Here is a 14,193-nt window from a genome sequence, read left to right as displayed (position 1 = left end):
AAAACAAACTATAGAAATTTGTGTGGCTAGAAATCATTTCACTAACAGTAAAAAGGTAAGTTTAAAGTTAAATTGTTACACAAAGATAGAAAGGTGTCATTTTATTGGGACTAATTAAAAAAGGAAAGAGTGTCATATAAATTAGGATGTCAGGAGTAATAAATAAATAAAAAAAATGAATAAGATCCAACCCGACTAGGGGTGAATTTATTTAGCAAGATGTTGTATGACAAGATTTTCTTCGTATATCAGGATTTTACTCTTTAGCATTCTATTTGTACTTTTAGCAAATATCAGGATTGTAACTGCAGAAATAGGAGGAAATAAATCTATTATGCTAAATAAATTCACTCTCTAACTGTTTATTATAGAAAATCTTGTTATAAGATGATGCCATATCTGTTTAATTTGGTCATGGTATAAAAGTAAGAACATTGATTTTAATTGGTAGTTACCTGGTATTATTTCTAACCAAACATGTTAAAATGGTAGGGAAAATGGAAGAATATGAAAAGTTTTTTACTTTCTTCATATGAGTTTTGGGTCGGGTTGGGTCGGGTTGGGTTGAACCTTTTTAGTTAATTTTTATTTATTTGTTTTTTTTTTTAAAAAAAGAGCAAAAACTATTATCACTGTAAAGTGATTTAGAGACACTGAAAAGTGATTTAGTGACTTTCTTGTAAAGTTAAGTGACTTTTGTGAAAAAAACTGACAGTTAAGTGACCATCCGTGAAATTTACCAAGTTAAATAGGAATGTACATAAACTCAATTGCAAAATATTCAACATTTGAGTACTCATTTAGTAATTAATATAATATGGGGAGATCTGATTTCCCATTTATTAATTTCCCAATTCCAAGAGAAGAATGGTTTCCTTTTGAGCAAGGTGCGTGTGATGCAAAGCACTATTATTACTGTTACTACCCCTCCCCCCCCCCGCCCGCGCCTCACAAAACAAACAAAATCACGCCCCTCTGTCTGAATTCTCAAGTACTTGTATTTTTGTTTGAGGAATCCAACTCACAAACAAATAAATTATGCTTTTAGCTTAGCTTTTGCTTCACAGTCTCCTTCTTCTCCATTTTAAATTATAATAATAGTACACGATTTGAATTTGTAGATCTTGGTTGTTGTTAGTTAGTGAAAGAGCGTAAGTGGAGAAAAATGGAGGAAAGCAGGTTGTGTCAGTGGAGTGTGATTCGATCTGTACTTGCTATTCTTCAATGGTGGGGTTTTAATGTCACAGTTATTATCATGAATAAGTGGATCTTTCAGGTCTGTACTTGCTATTCTCTCATACCTGCACTTCATTTTTTTTTTTCAATTTTTTTCTACTACTCCTTTTGTTTTTTGTTTTATGATCTCTAATTTTGTTATACCGCACGTATTTGCTTGTATTATTTCTGTATGTGAATCACATTCACTTACGGTAGCAGTAGTTTTTTCAAATTATAATTTGGTTACTTGTTACTACCTCATTGGAATATTGATAGAGTTGATTTCTCAAATGGTCACTCAACTAACACCTTTATTCTTGATTCCAATTTCCTTTAACAAAGAAAGTGACCTTATTAGATAATAACGATTAGTTGAGTGACCATCTGAGAAATCAACTCAATATTGATATCAACAATGCAATAACCATGTGGGCGAGACTTGGATTCAACAGGGTGGTTTTTAGGTTTGGGATCCTTGCTGGCAGTTTTGTCGTTGTCTGTAGAGGTTGAACTGGAGCTAGCTTATTTATTTTGTCTGTATGTCTTTTGTTGAACAAACTTCAGGACAAGATTTGGAAGTTTATCTCTTCTTATTTTAGCTACACAACAAGTTTTTCTCCTATTGTTGCCGGATGAACTCGCTTTCCCTATTTCAAGTGCTGCCAATTTTAGGTTGATGACCAGTGGCGGATGTAGCATGATGGGTGGGGGTTCAATTGAACCCCTAACTTTCGACGCGGAGCATAAATTTATGTGTGAAAATTTATTAAAATGGCAATAAATCCCGTAACTTTTAAAATTACAACGGGTCAAACTAAGAATTTTAAAAGGTTGAACCCCTAGAGCTTAAATTCTGGATCCGCCTATGTTGATGAGTACTCAGCAGAATTCGGGATTTTTTGTGTGGTGGACTATCTGAAATTTATGTATTCGTGAATTTGCTTGAGTGATATCTGATGGGTGGTAGCGACTAGCGAGAAATGAAAGTCCTCCTACTGTTGACCCTTATCTTACTCGTTTGCTAAAGCAAATCCTTCTTTCCAGGTGAATATTATTAGGAGGAGGTGGGATAAATTAAAAGAAGTATGAATTTAAGAACAAATTCCGAATAAAATTTAACTGGTAGAGATTTTGTGCTTGATTGTGGTATATAATTTTACCATGACTAGGATTAAAAAAGTGAAAGAAGGAAAAACACATTACAACATCCCAGAGTGGCTGATAGGTTCGAGTGTCCTTAAGGGTTGTCATTTATCATGCGGTCCTCATTCTTCCGGTGATTCAGAGAATTGTTTAAACGTCATATTAGCTGCACTTTGAGCTTAGCACCAAAAGAGGCACATATAATATAAGTGCATCAAATATACCACATTCCCTTGGGATGGGAATATAAACATCTAATCCTCCTCAAGGGATAAGCATGGCAGAGTCATGGAGTGAACTTCCTGCCATCATATCCGTAAACATCGTCTCCACAAATTGAAGATCACATAACACAAAAAAGAACACATAAGCAAAAATGAAAGGCATTTTCATACAAGAATAGACAAGGTAAAAAAATGAACACATTCAACAGAAAGTTCAAGTAACACACTTACAGGATCAATGAAAGATGGTCGCGTTAGATGGTTTGATCTTTCCCTACATAAATATTGAGATGCACCAGTTCGTAAATGTGAAACCATGATGGCTGAATATGTTAAAAGAGGGACGTGGTAGACCTAAAATCACTCTGAAGGAAGTTGTCTCACAGGATTTACAATCTCTTCGTATCCATGCAGACTTTAGCCAAAAATAGGGAACAACCGGAGAAAAAGGATCTATATAGGTGAAACCAACTAGTGGAGATTAAGCTTAGTCTTGTTGGCACACTTAGATTAGTCCAATATTTGCTAGGAGTATTAATCTGGCTGAGGAATTGTATGTCAGTATAAAACATAGAGAGCTTTTAAGGTTAGAGAACCTAAATTATTGTATTATTGGAATAAGATGAGTCTAAATGGAGCTAAAGGGATAGTAGCTGACACCATCAGCTTGCAATTGAGGCTTAGTTGATGTTGTTGTAATATCAATATTTCAAGAATGTGCTTTGCTGTAATTATGATACTCCTGGAACTTGTCTCCTGGTAGGGTGTTGTAGATTTGACGCCAGATGTGAATTCAGATCTGATTATGTTTTAGGCTATGTTGCTCGGACTCTCCAAAACTGATGCCGCACCCGTGTCGGATCCTTCAAAAATGCATTACTGTTGGAGAATCCGACACTTATCTGTCACCATTTTTGAAGAGTCCGAGCAGCATAGGTTTTAGGCTTTTATTATCTTGTAGTCCTGAAATGCAACTGTGAAGCCTTCCTCTGTATACTAATTTACTGCAGCAATCTGTTGTTTGTTGTTTAAGTGTTGCTTGTTGTGAATCACTAATTCACAATTCCTAATTAGGTATTGAGGACTTGAAAAGAAGTACTTCCTGTGAAAATGGCATACTTCTGCTGAATCTTTTCACTTTTGTTTTGTTATGGAAATACAAAATTTTGTAGTGGTATAGCCTGCATGAACATTTCCTACATGCCAAATCAGTTTCAATTTTAAGCTCCTCATTGTTATAACCAGGCAAAAGTTATGACATAAAATTCAAATATCTTCATCTCAAGTTAGTTGGAGATGGTGCATGTTTTCCATGTTCAATAATTTGTACTTACTCAATTATCTTTTTGTTGTTTGAGAAATTATTACTTGTATTATGACTTCCATTGTTTAGTGAATGAGGTTATGATTACAAAGAACTAATACAATGTTGATCTTTTATCCTTTGCAGAAAATGGATTTTAAGTTTCCTTTGACAGTGTCTTGCATACACTTTATCTGCTCAGCTATTGGTGCATACACGGTGATTAAAGTGCTAAAGCTTAAGCCTCTTATTGTGGTTGACCCTGAGGATCGTTGGAGAAGGATTTTCCCCATGTCGTTCGTGTTTTGTATCAACATAGTGCTAGGCAATGTCAGCCTGCGCTACATCCCTGTTTCGTTTATGCAAACGATAAAGTCATTCACCCCTGCCACTACAGGTGATTTCTGGGTAGAACATTAATTACTTACTAATAAAGAATTTTATGAGACAAGCTTGTCGCTGAAGATGTAATAGCACACAATGAAATATTTCAGCAAATCTTCTTGACCGTTGCTTCACCTTTGTGCTTGTATGTTTTGGGATATGGATTAGTAAATTTTTCATCTCATTGTGCTGCTTTTCCAAAATTTTCTCCTTTAACAATGGAGGACATCTGACTGCCATGTCTTTGGAACAGTTATTTTGCAGTGGTTAGTTTGGAGCAAGCACTTTGACTTGCGGATTTGGGCTTCTTTGATACCTATTGTTGGAGGAATTCTCCTCACCTCCATCACAGAGCTAAGTTTCAACATGTTTGGATTTTGTGCTGCCTTATTTGGTTGTCTGGCTACATCCACAAAAACTATTCTTGCAGAGTCTCTACTGCATGGTTACAAGTTTGACAGGTAGTAACCTCTCTTTCTCTCTCTCTTCACACACATTAATATAAACACTTTTTTTTTTTTAAACTGGCAACTGTATCTATATTTCATCTGAGCAAAACAGTACATGGGTTGTACTGAAACCATATTTACATAAGAACTCCATTACTCTACTGTTCTGTTCCTATATTGAATCTAAAACATCAATGATGGAAAGAGTCTCATTTGAGTAAACCTGATTACACCAAAAGCATAAGATCAAAAGACAATTAAGCTTGATCTTTTGCATACTATTCTCTACATTCTCAAAACATCTAGAATTCCTCTCCTTCCAAATAGTCCACATTAATGTAAACACTTTCCCCCTTATTTTTCTAGGAAGGTTGGGGTGAGGGGATGTCTGAGGCCAGTTATAATTTCCCATTTCCATGGGGAAGACCGCCAGTCTAGGTGGGGACTCCTTTGATTCCTGTTAGTTAACTGTCACCATGAAAGAATAGTTAAATATGATAGTTCCTCTGCGGGGTTCATCACCTTGTTGATGGTTTTACCTTGGCATATCATCACAAAATAGTGAACAAGCTAAAAAGGAGGAGACTATCTTAATCCCTCCTATCCGGATTCCAACCAAAGATACACGTTCTATGACCAGTTTAGGACTTCAATTTAGAGTGAAATAACTCGAGATAAAAATTTGCAACCCATGATCAGAGAAATTATTTTACTTTTACAAGGAAAAAGAAAATTACATTAAAGGGAACAACAAAGGAACTCAACATCTTGATCTTTTTTTTTTTAATTTTTTTATTTTTTTTAATCCTCAAATTCAATCAGTTTGCTTCTGTTTTTACTAGCCCTTTTAAGGAACTTATTATTACTGATGATTTTTTTAAAGATTATAATTTAACTCTGATGAGGGAAAGACAGGGAGTCTGCAGTTAATCTTAAGTTATGTGTTTCGATTATCTCTAGAATTATCGGCAGTTTCTTTGAATTCACCAGACCTGTTGGAGCCAAATTTAACTTATCCATTTCTATCCTGATAGATTGTTTTCAAGTTTCACATTTTTATTCAAATATAGGCGTATTTTTCTAACCTAATTCCTTGTTTACATGAATATCCTATGAGAAAGAAGCGCTAAATCAAAACCTCCGTTGGCATTTCTGCTCCTAAAATTTTCTGTTGTGACATCATATCATGTGGCTCACCAGAAATAACAGTTATTTCTCAATGAATCAAAATTTGCAATTACCTATCAACCGAAAAAAGAAAAAGAATAGAATTGGCTCCCAAGATAAAGTTGTACATGTGTATTGGATCAACAAAATTATCGTATTATTTTGGACACTGCTCTTAATTTTGGCAACATTTTTTTCACACATAATGTTGATGTACTTTTGTATTTTGTAGCATAAACACAGTATATTATATGGCGCCTTTTGCCACAATGATCTTGGCATTACCAGCCTTACTACTGGAAGGCCCTGGAGTAGTGGCATGGTTGCAGACGGATCCCCCACTTCTTTCATCCTTCTTTATTATTTTTGGCTCTGGTGTGCTGGCCTTTTGCCTCAACTTCTCTATCTTCTATGTCATTCACTCTACCACAGCAGTCACCTTTAACGTTGCTGGAAACCTTAAGGTACGAGTTATGCTCTTAGTTTGTTTGTTAATGCTTATGGTTAGTTTTTTCTATGAAAATAATTGTTGTATATATTTTCTGGTATCATGCATAACCAGAGCCAACCGTGAATTCACACTTCTCATAATTCTTTATTTGTTAGCTCATCTAATTTGGCATGTTCAATTGCATTTTGGTGGTTTGGTCCCTTGACATTGTTAAGCTAGATATCATCGTGACACATATGCATTGTACGCATGTGCCAAAATTATCTCAGCGACCAGTTTGAGCATATCTGGTAGGATTTTGCTTTTAACTGATCTCAACGCTTAATCAGATGTTGACAAACTAAAAAATTGATTCATTACTTCAACCTATGAAAGTTGAAATTGCGGATTGATGTTCTCAAATCCAGCTAATGTTGGGATAGCCTTGGTTGCATGTGAAATAAGCCAATACAAACAAATCCTCTTGTGAGCGCACTGCTAAATTGAACCATTTCAAACGCTATCAGCTTCTGTTTTTGATGTCATCGCATTCCTTATTAAAGTCTCAACATCTAAATGTGGTATTTTCCTGTTTATAAAGTTCTGCAATTGATAGGTAGACTTTTTAGTCAATATTATTGATGTTCACTTAAAATTTCTTTTGTATTTCTTACCTTTGCAGGTTGCAGTTGCTGTAACATGTTCATGGCTTATCTTTCGAAACCCAATCTCAATGATGAATGCCGTTGGATGTCTAATTACACTTGTCGGATGTACATTCTATGGGTACGTGAGGCACATGCTCTCACAACAAAAACAAACACCAGGCACTCCCCGTACACCTCGAACCCCAAGAAAAAGTATGGAGTTTGCCCCTCTAGTAAATGACAAGTTAGAGGATAAAGTTTAATGCCAGGTGTACTTGAATCCTGAACTGGCTAAAAGTTTGGTATAGAAGAGAAGTATAAAGAAGAAACGAATCGTTCATTGTTGTCTAATTTACTCTTTAGGTAAATCAAATGCTGAATCTCTTATTTAACTTATTTATTTACCTTCATCCCCTGCTCCAAATTGGCTAGATTTGGTTTTTATTTTGCCTATACAAGAGAATTACACAGAACTGATTCATTCACTTTTGTCTAATGTACCATTTAGGTAATTCCGATACCAAATCTTTTATTTACCCCATTTCGTTCCCACTCCAAGTTGGCTAGTATTCAGGTTCTTATTTTTCCAACAGTTTTTTACTGTATTCATTTTTGTAAACCTAGTTTATCTGTTCGAGATATGCCATGAAAATTAGTGAAGATTTGGCTATGCAACCATTTTTTCTTCTCCTCCTTGTTGCTTCTTGTTCCTATTGTACACCAGGAGTGTCTCCCAACAAATATTGAAACCCAACTATTAAATGATTTCATACTTATGCTGTACCCTGGTTTGCTTTGGAATTAAGGGAAGCTATATTACAAAAAAAAAAAAAAAAAAAAAAAAGAGAAGGAATTTTTGTTTTTCAAGGCACAGGGGGTGTTCAATCTTATAGTTGCATAGATATAATGCCTTTTCACAAGTCTAATAGACACTGCTGCTATCTTTTCCCTCTTGATCAAGGATTATCATAAAAGAAAGCAAAATTTGCAAAATAGTTTAAGAAAATAGTCTACTTGCTACTTTAAGTTTGTTGAGCATTATTTTATTGTACTGTAACATTGGATTGCTGAAGTAACTTCTCCAAGATGGTTAATTTGGTTTGTCTTTTATAACCACATAATTTGGCTATAGCCCTTCTCTATAAGTAACAGTTTGAGCATGTACATCACTTGTGGACTTGTGGTGATGCACTGCAAATTAACGTTGATGGGAACCGTGCATAAGAGTCAACTTCTGGTGTCTATCAATGTCCCTCGACATGTTATGTCCTGGGCCATCTGCTTCTTGGGCTACTATCTTGATTTGGGTCTTAAGACTTTGACTTGAAATTGGACTTACCTAAGCCCGTATACCAAAACGAGCAATATGTCCACGTTTTGTCACGGATAAATCATGTCCTTGAAGGTGTTTTAAACTTCAGCACCACTCTCTACATTCACCGCTACAAGAAGAATGATGCTTATATGTGTGACGATCTTTCACAAAATAGATAAGAATTAGGTGGTTTCTGAGAAAAATACGATCATGGGGTAGTGACTAATTAGTACAGTATAAGTGAGTAGCTAGTACTCCTAGTAGGTATGTAATAGGATAACTAAACAAGTAGTAAAGTATAAGATATAAAAAAAAGGTTATGATCGTTTTTTATGCAAGTAATCTTGTTTTCTGAAGCACGGCTCTTCGAATTTATAGCAACCTCAAAACTCAACTTTATACTTAAATGCAATTTCTACAAGAAATCAGCAGACTAGCTTTTTACTCTGAATTTTGATCGTTAGATGGTCTTTTCCCTTCACCCAAGAAAATCATTTTAACCGTCTCTATGTTTTGCCTCGAGTAATGCCGTTACTAGTTCCAGCACTGGCTTCAACCACAACAATGGGTTAATTAGCTGGTAGAAAGGGAGAAGATAACACAATATTGTATTTCACACAAATAACAAGTTTTCAGTTAGCATTTAGATATATATATAAAAATTACAGACCAGAAGAGTCTTTTTTCAGGGAATGCTACGTGGGAAATAGTACTGAAAGCTCTCTACACAAATTATTATCCAAATTATAGTGAGTGATATTAACTCCTAAACTAAACAACTCAATTAAGACTTAGGCCAAGAGCCAGAAATTCTTTTGCCATCTAGTGCTGATAAGGTATCCTCCCATGCCTTTGCTTTGCTTCCTTACTCCTATTGTCAAGCAATCCAATGTGTTGATGCATTGTTCCACAAATTCCTCTTCACTGCTCTTCCCACACAGACTGTAGTAGTAGAGTTGCAAAAATAAAGGAAAATATTATGTAAACAATGAAATTTGGAATAGTAAGTACCCTTTGGACTTGTTTTTTTCTTCAAGAATTTGAAGAATGGAGTTTTACATAAAAAATCAAAAAAACAATTCAAATAAAAGTGTTGTTTATAAAAAATGGTACATTATTTCAACCGAAAACTTGAAATATGGAATCTCAAGTTTTCATTCACAGAAATTCAAATGTGTTTTCATGTCCAAACAAAATTTCGACTTCCAAGGTACCCTTTTTTCAACTGAACTTAAAATACTTTTTTTTCCCGAATATCAACCAATTCGTATCCAAATGCCTTACTTAAAAAAAATTCATAGACTATCCAAAGAGTTAACTAAACTGAAAAATAGCAGAACTGGGAAAATAAATAAAATGAAAAAAGTGAAGAGGAAATGATATAATTACCAGCTAAGCAGAGAAGAGGGCTTTTTCTGACCCAAGACTAAAACGGACACCTCCAGCTTCTTCACTTGACTCATTACTGTTGCCATTTTTGGTCCTTGTATGACTAGTGCTTCCACTTCAACCTTAAAAAAAAATAAAGACAAAAGGTCATAATGCTAAAAAATGAATTATTTCAAGCTTGTTTGGTAACTAGGGAAAGAAAAAGAAAAAAGAAGGCATAATAGAAGTGGGGAAAATGCAAAAGCCAGTGCACGAAATCATTAGTACTGTTCCTTGTTTGGTTAAGAGAAAGAAATAAAAGATCTGAAAACACTCTGAAAAGGAAAAGAAAGAAACTGTCACCAGTAATGATTTCCCCTTTTTATTATTTCGTGCATTTGAAAGGAAAAGCAATAACAGAAAATACATTGAACAGTGAGCACAAGACAGAGAGATGCTTCAGCGTGCACATGAAAATAAATGCAAGAAAAAAAAAACCACCACCACAATATTCATGCCAAGAACAGATGCATTTTAAGGAGTTTATTAGTACCAAGAATCTTTGGGTTTTAGCCTAATATTAAATCTAAACTCACCCAAACAAAAAAAAAACAATACGTTACTAGCTACTAACAATCTGAGATACATTACAACCAATCTCAGAACTATTGTTTATAAAAAAGTTTAGCACTTGAACATTCTTTTAAAGAAAACATGCAGAAACACAAATGCAACCAAACAAAGGGACTTACTTCAGGTTTGCAAGCCTTACAGAGAGATCCAAGAGAACTAGCTAGATGAGCAGCAGATGATGAATCACAGGATCCCTTATTACTATTATTATTATGACAAGTAGTAGAAGAAGAAGAATGAGGAACAATATGAAGAAGAGTGAGTATATCTCCTTTATTAGTAACATGTGTTAAAGCCCACATCATAGCATGCTTACTATGTGAACTTTGATCCACTACCACCATTACTCTTTTCCTCATAACTAACCCTCCATTCCCATTATAACCATTTGTTAATCCCTCCATTTGCTTCCAATTTGAACCATGAAATCCACCATTGTTTCCACCACCACCCCATCTCCTTGAAGTTGATTTCCACCCTTCTTTCCCACTCAGTTGCCTCAAAAATGAACTCGAACTCATTGGCATTTTCTTGATTTCTTTCTGAAAATTTTTCACTCTACAAGTTGCGCTCAACACATGTACTATATTTTGTTTTTCATTCAGCACAAGATAGTGCTGCAGAGTAGAATAATGGAAGGGTTTTTTTTGGTGGTGAAAAGCTATGTATGGTTTTAATGTTAATTTATTGTATCTCTACTAAGGGGAAAAATGGGGTGGGTCACGGGTATCACTGAGCTAGTTATGGCTGTACTCTCTGGAGATATATTATTATATTGAATATGGTGACAGTTTTGATGATGAAATGGATTCTTTTTTCTTTTTTTATTCCGTACTCTTTTGCTTTTAAGGACCTGAACACGAATCTTTTGTACAAAATTTCCTTGGTCCAATTAGTACTACCACTCTCTCGGCCGTTTCATTTTAGATCTTTGAAAAAAATATATTTTTGGTATATATTATATATCAAAAATAGTTTAGGAAGTTTCTGGTTATTGTACAACTAGAAGAACATGTTACAATTACTGAATTAAATGCCTTGGAATGAAAGAGATTTTTTAATCCACTTTATTTACGAACAGGAAAGCTACTATAAATAATGTAATTATGAATTTGAAGAGTTTGATCTTGGCTCAGGATGAAAATTGGTGGCATGCTTAACACATACAAGTCGAACGGGAAGTGATTTTTCTAATAGTGGATCAGAGTAATGCGTGAGAAGCTGCCCTTTGGAAGAAAATAACATTGGAAAATGATTGTTAATATCCGATAGGTTAAGAAACAAAAGGAAAAATTCGCCCGAGGATTTGCTCGAGTCTCATTAGCTAGTTAGTGAGGCGATAATTTACCAAGACGACGGTTAATTGCTTATCCAAGGAATAATCAGCCATACTAAGATTGAAACACGCCCCAAACTCTTGTAGTTGTAGTAAAAAAAGATTTTTTTTTTGAAATTTATACAATTAAGGCAAGAATAATTTTGGGGAAATTTTAGAAATTGTGAGTTAGTGACACTACTCGGTCTAATTAAGGTTGTTGAAGCCAGATCTATAATTTATAGGGATCATGATCCGATCTGATGTAGTTGGATTATTACCTTCGTGGAGATTGTTGAGGAACCAGACTAATATTATTTGAAGATTGTTAATTAATGAATTAAATGCTAGTATAATACAATTAACATTAGGTACTATTTTTTAGTTGCAACTAGGTAATAACTTTATCATTTAAGTTTAAATTAATATTTTTACATTACAGGCAATTCAATCAAATTTACCAATTTATTTACATCATTTTTCATGTTACCAAATCTTGCCTACTGTACTCATTTAGGTGTAAGTGAGTATCTCTGGAGATCATCCATCTTTGAAGAGGCTGTTTCTCTTCCTTATAAGGTCAGAGCCTCAATGAAGTTGGAAGCAGATGAAATTTCAAACTTCAGATTTAGACAGAAGAAGAACAAATGTGTTATCAATATGACTAGATAATTACTTTTGGGTTGGGATGACAAATATGTACATTGCATATTCTCTAATTATGCTTCAAAACAATATAACAATTACTCTAACAGCATTGTGTAGGCTGGATATTTTTGTAGTCATATGTATTTAATGTTGGTTATAACCAATTTTCACAGTGTCTTGGACGCTAAAGTCTACGTCCTCTTCCGTGTAATTATAAGTTTTGATAAATATATAGGTTGTCGTCATGTCTAACTCCTCAATCATATGGATGAACCTTTTAAAAAAAGTGAGTAGAGTATCTTGATCATGTCCCTCTTGCTTCCGTATCCAAAAACAAAATTAAATATGTAAATTTTTTAAAAAAATTATGACAAATTCTAATTCCTATATCGATCGGACACGAGATCATAATCCCTATTTTAAATCAAACACGAGATCATAATCCTTACTATCAAATCCTACGAGATCATAATCCTTACTATCAAATCCTTTCTTTCCCAAATAGTTAATCAAAATTAAATGCTTCCAATTCATTTTTATGCTATTTCCAATCTTGAAAATAATGACACATTTTACTTCTTAAAAATATCTTTATGTATCAAAAGTTTTCTCAATAAAATAAGAACGAAAACAATAGGAAGTACGGTCTTATTCTTTTTCTTATTTAGGAATCGAAAAGCTTTTTCCTTTTTCTCTTTTTTTTTTTTTTTTTTTTTTGCTGATTCCATTTTTCTTGTTGTGATGATGATTATCTTGACTATATTCTGATCCGACTTGTCTAAAATCTTTTTCCATGTTCTCGATTCTGAACAATATAATTGTCGTTTGCAGCCTTTGCTATTTGCTAACTGAGCAAGTAGCTTAAAATAGTTAAGCAAATAGTGTAAGTATTTTTAACTTTTTATCAAGTCTCAAGATGTAATCATTTCAACAATTGGTAAAGATGACAATCATACTGCAGTTCATTACCATCTAGTTTAACTTTAAAATGTGTTAAATTTGATTCTCGATAAGAAAAAGAAGAAGTGTTTTTACAAAGAAACCAACATAAATTAAGGCCAGGGGCGGATCTAATTTAAAACTTATGAGCTCGGATGATTCTGTGCTAAAAAATTATTAAATAAATATAAATAATAGATTCTATACTTAGTAAATTAAATAACTTGTAGTAACACATTTTCAAATTAGAACTCATACTAGCAAACAATTTTGAATCCGACTTTAATTGAGGTGTTATGAACTAGATGAATGGTAGCCCATCTTCTCCTTTCCTTTCATCCCTCACCAATTAAAAAAAGAAAAAAAAAGTGAATTAAATTAATTATCTAAAAGATGACAAGAGTATGATAGGGAGAGTTACATGAGAAAAGGTTCTCCAAATCTTTTGGCGTTTTGTGTCTAGAAAATGCCAGCACAATATTTCATTATGATAGTATGGTACCTAGACACTCTGGAGTTCATATTTATAACATTAGGCTTTAATGATCCAATTGCAAATCAAACAATCTCAACAAATGTAATTAAATTCTAATTGCATTTTATTAATACCTATTATACTATAGGTACCTCATATATGCATACATGATATGCGTAAGTCCTGTTTTGCTGCTTCATTTTTGTCTTTGCCTAGATAATTGTCATTATTAACATTAGTATTACCACATCCAAAGTTTCAACAACACCCATGAGAATATGTTATATGTAATATTTTGTATAATATGTTCAAATTTTTGTAACTTAAAGTAAAATAGAACTTAGAAGAATATTTCATAAAATGTAATTTATCAAAATAGGCTTTCTTATTTATAATTTAGTTGTTGTTTAGTCGTAGAAATAATACTTCATCAAATTCATATTATCTGTTTTTAATTTCTTTTGGCAATTCAGCTAAGTAATAGAGGACTTGAATCAGTCTAATAGAGCGGATGGGGAATTTTAGGAGACAAAAT

At 33.8% G+C, this 14,193-nt stretch overlaps 2 protein-coding genes across 3 annotated transcripts; one reads left to right on the top strand and one right to left on the bottom strand.

Annotated features, from left to right (window-relative positions):
• The first annotated feature begins 759 nt into the window (after positions 1 to 759).
• Positions 760 to 7,517, top strand: LOC132051892 (UDP-galactose transporter 1). 2 transcript variants are annotated; one of them, XM_059443148.1, is made up of 6 exons: positions 760 to 887; positions 1,122 to 1,276; positions 4,036 to 4,285; positions 4,526 to 4,733; positions 6,121 to 6,352; positions 7,001 to 7,517. In XM_059443148.1, exons 2-6 carry the CDS (start codon positions 1,166 to 1,168, stop codon positions 7,226 to 7,228), a joined length of 1,029 nt encoding a protein of 342 aa, XP_059299131.1. In that variant the 5' UTR covers positions 760 to 887; positions 1,122 to 1,165; the 3' UTR covers positions 7,229 to 7,517. The 2 variants fall into 2 exon arrangements, with proteins under 2 accessions (XP_059299131.1, XP_059299130.1); XM_059443147.1 differs by lacking the exon at positions 760 to 887 and having other exon boundaries at positions 939 to 1,276.
• A 1,354-nt stretch (positions 7,518 to 8,871) lies between these two features.
• Positions 8,872 to 11,009, bottom strand: LOC132051891 (uncharacterized). The gene is made up of 3 exons (XM_059443146.1): positions 10,401 to 11,009; positions 9,670 to 9,791; positions 8,872 to 9,222 (listed from the first exon to the last, which is right to left on the bottom strand). Exons 1-3 carry the CDS (start codon positions 10,806 to 10,808, stop codon positions 9,072 to 9,074), a joined length of 681 nt encoding a protein of 226 aa, XP_059299129.1. The 5' UTR covers positions 10,809 to 11,009; the 3' UTR covers positions 8,872 to 9,071.
• Positions 11,010 to 14,193: the final 3,184 nt, after the last annotated feature.

The sequence above is a fragment of the Lycium ferocissimum genome, chromosome 4 (genome assembly GCF_029784015.1).
Source record: "Lycium ferocissimum isolate CSIRO_LF1 chromosome 4, AGI_CSIRO_Lferr_CH_V1, whole genome shotgun sequence".
Taxonomy (NCBI): domain Eukaryota; kingdom Viridiplantae; phylum Streptophyta; class Magnoliopsida; order Solanales; family Solanaceae; genus Lycium; species Lycium ferocissimum.
This window is presented reverse-complemented; position numbering and strand designations above follow the sequence as displayed.

Excerpts from the sequence above, each read along its gene's own strand:
- LOC132051892 (XM_059443148.1), top strand. The coding sequence starts at position 1,166 with ATGGAGGAAAGCAGGTTGTGTCAGTGGAGTGTGATTCGATCTGTACTT. Across the intron at positions 4,286-4,525 it reads ATTCACCCCTGCCACTACAG|TTATTTTGCAGTGGTTAGTT; the intron begins GTGATTTCTGGG and ends TCTTTGGAACAG. Across the intron at positions 4,734-6,120 it reads CATGGTTACAAGTTTGACAG|CATAAACACAGTATATTATA; the intron begins GTAGTAACCTCT and ends TGTATTTTGTAG.
- LOC132051891 (XM_059443146.1), bottom strand. The coding sequence starts at position 10,808 with ATGCCAATGAGTTCGAGTTCATTTTTGAGGCAACTGAGTGGGAAAGAA. Across the intron at positions 9,792-10,400 it reads GTAAGGCTTGCAAACCTGAA|GTTGAAGTGGAAGCACTAGT; the intron begins GTAAGTCCCTTT and ends TTTTTTTTTAAG. Across the intron at positions 9,223-9,669 it reads CCCTCTTCTCTGCTTAGCTG|TCTGTGTGGGAAGAGCAGTG; the intron begins GTAATTATATCA and ends CTACTACTACAG.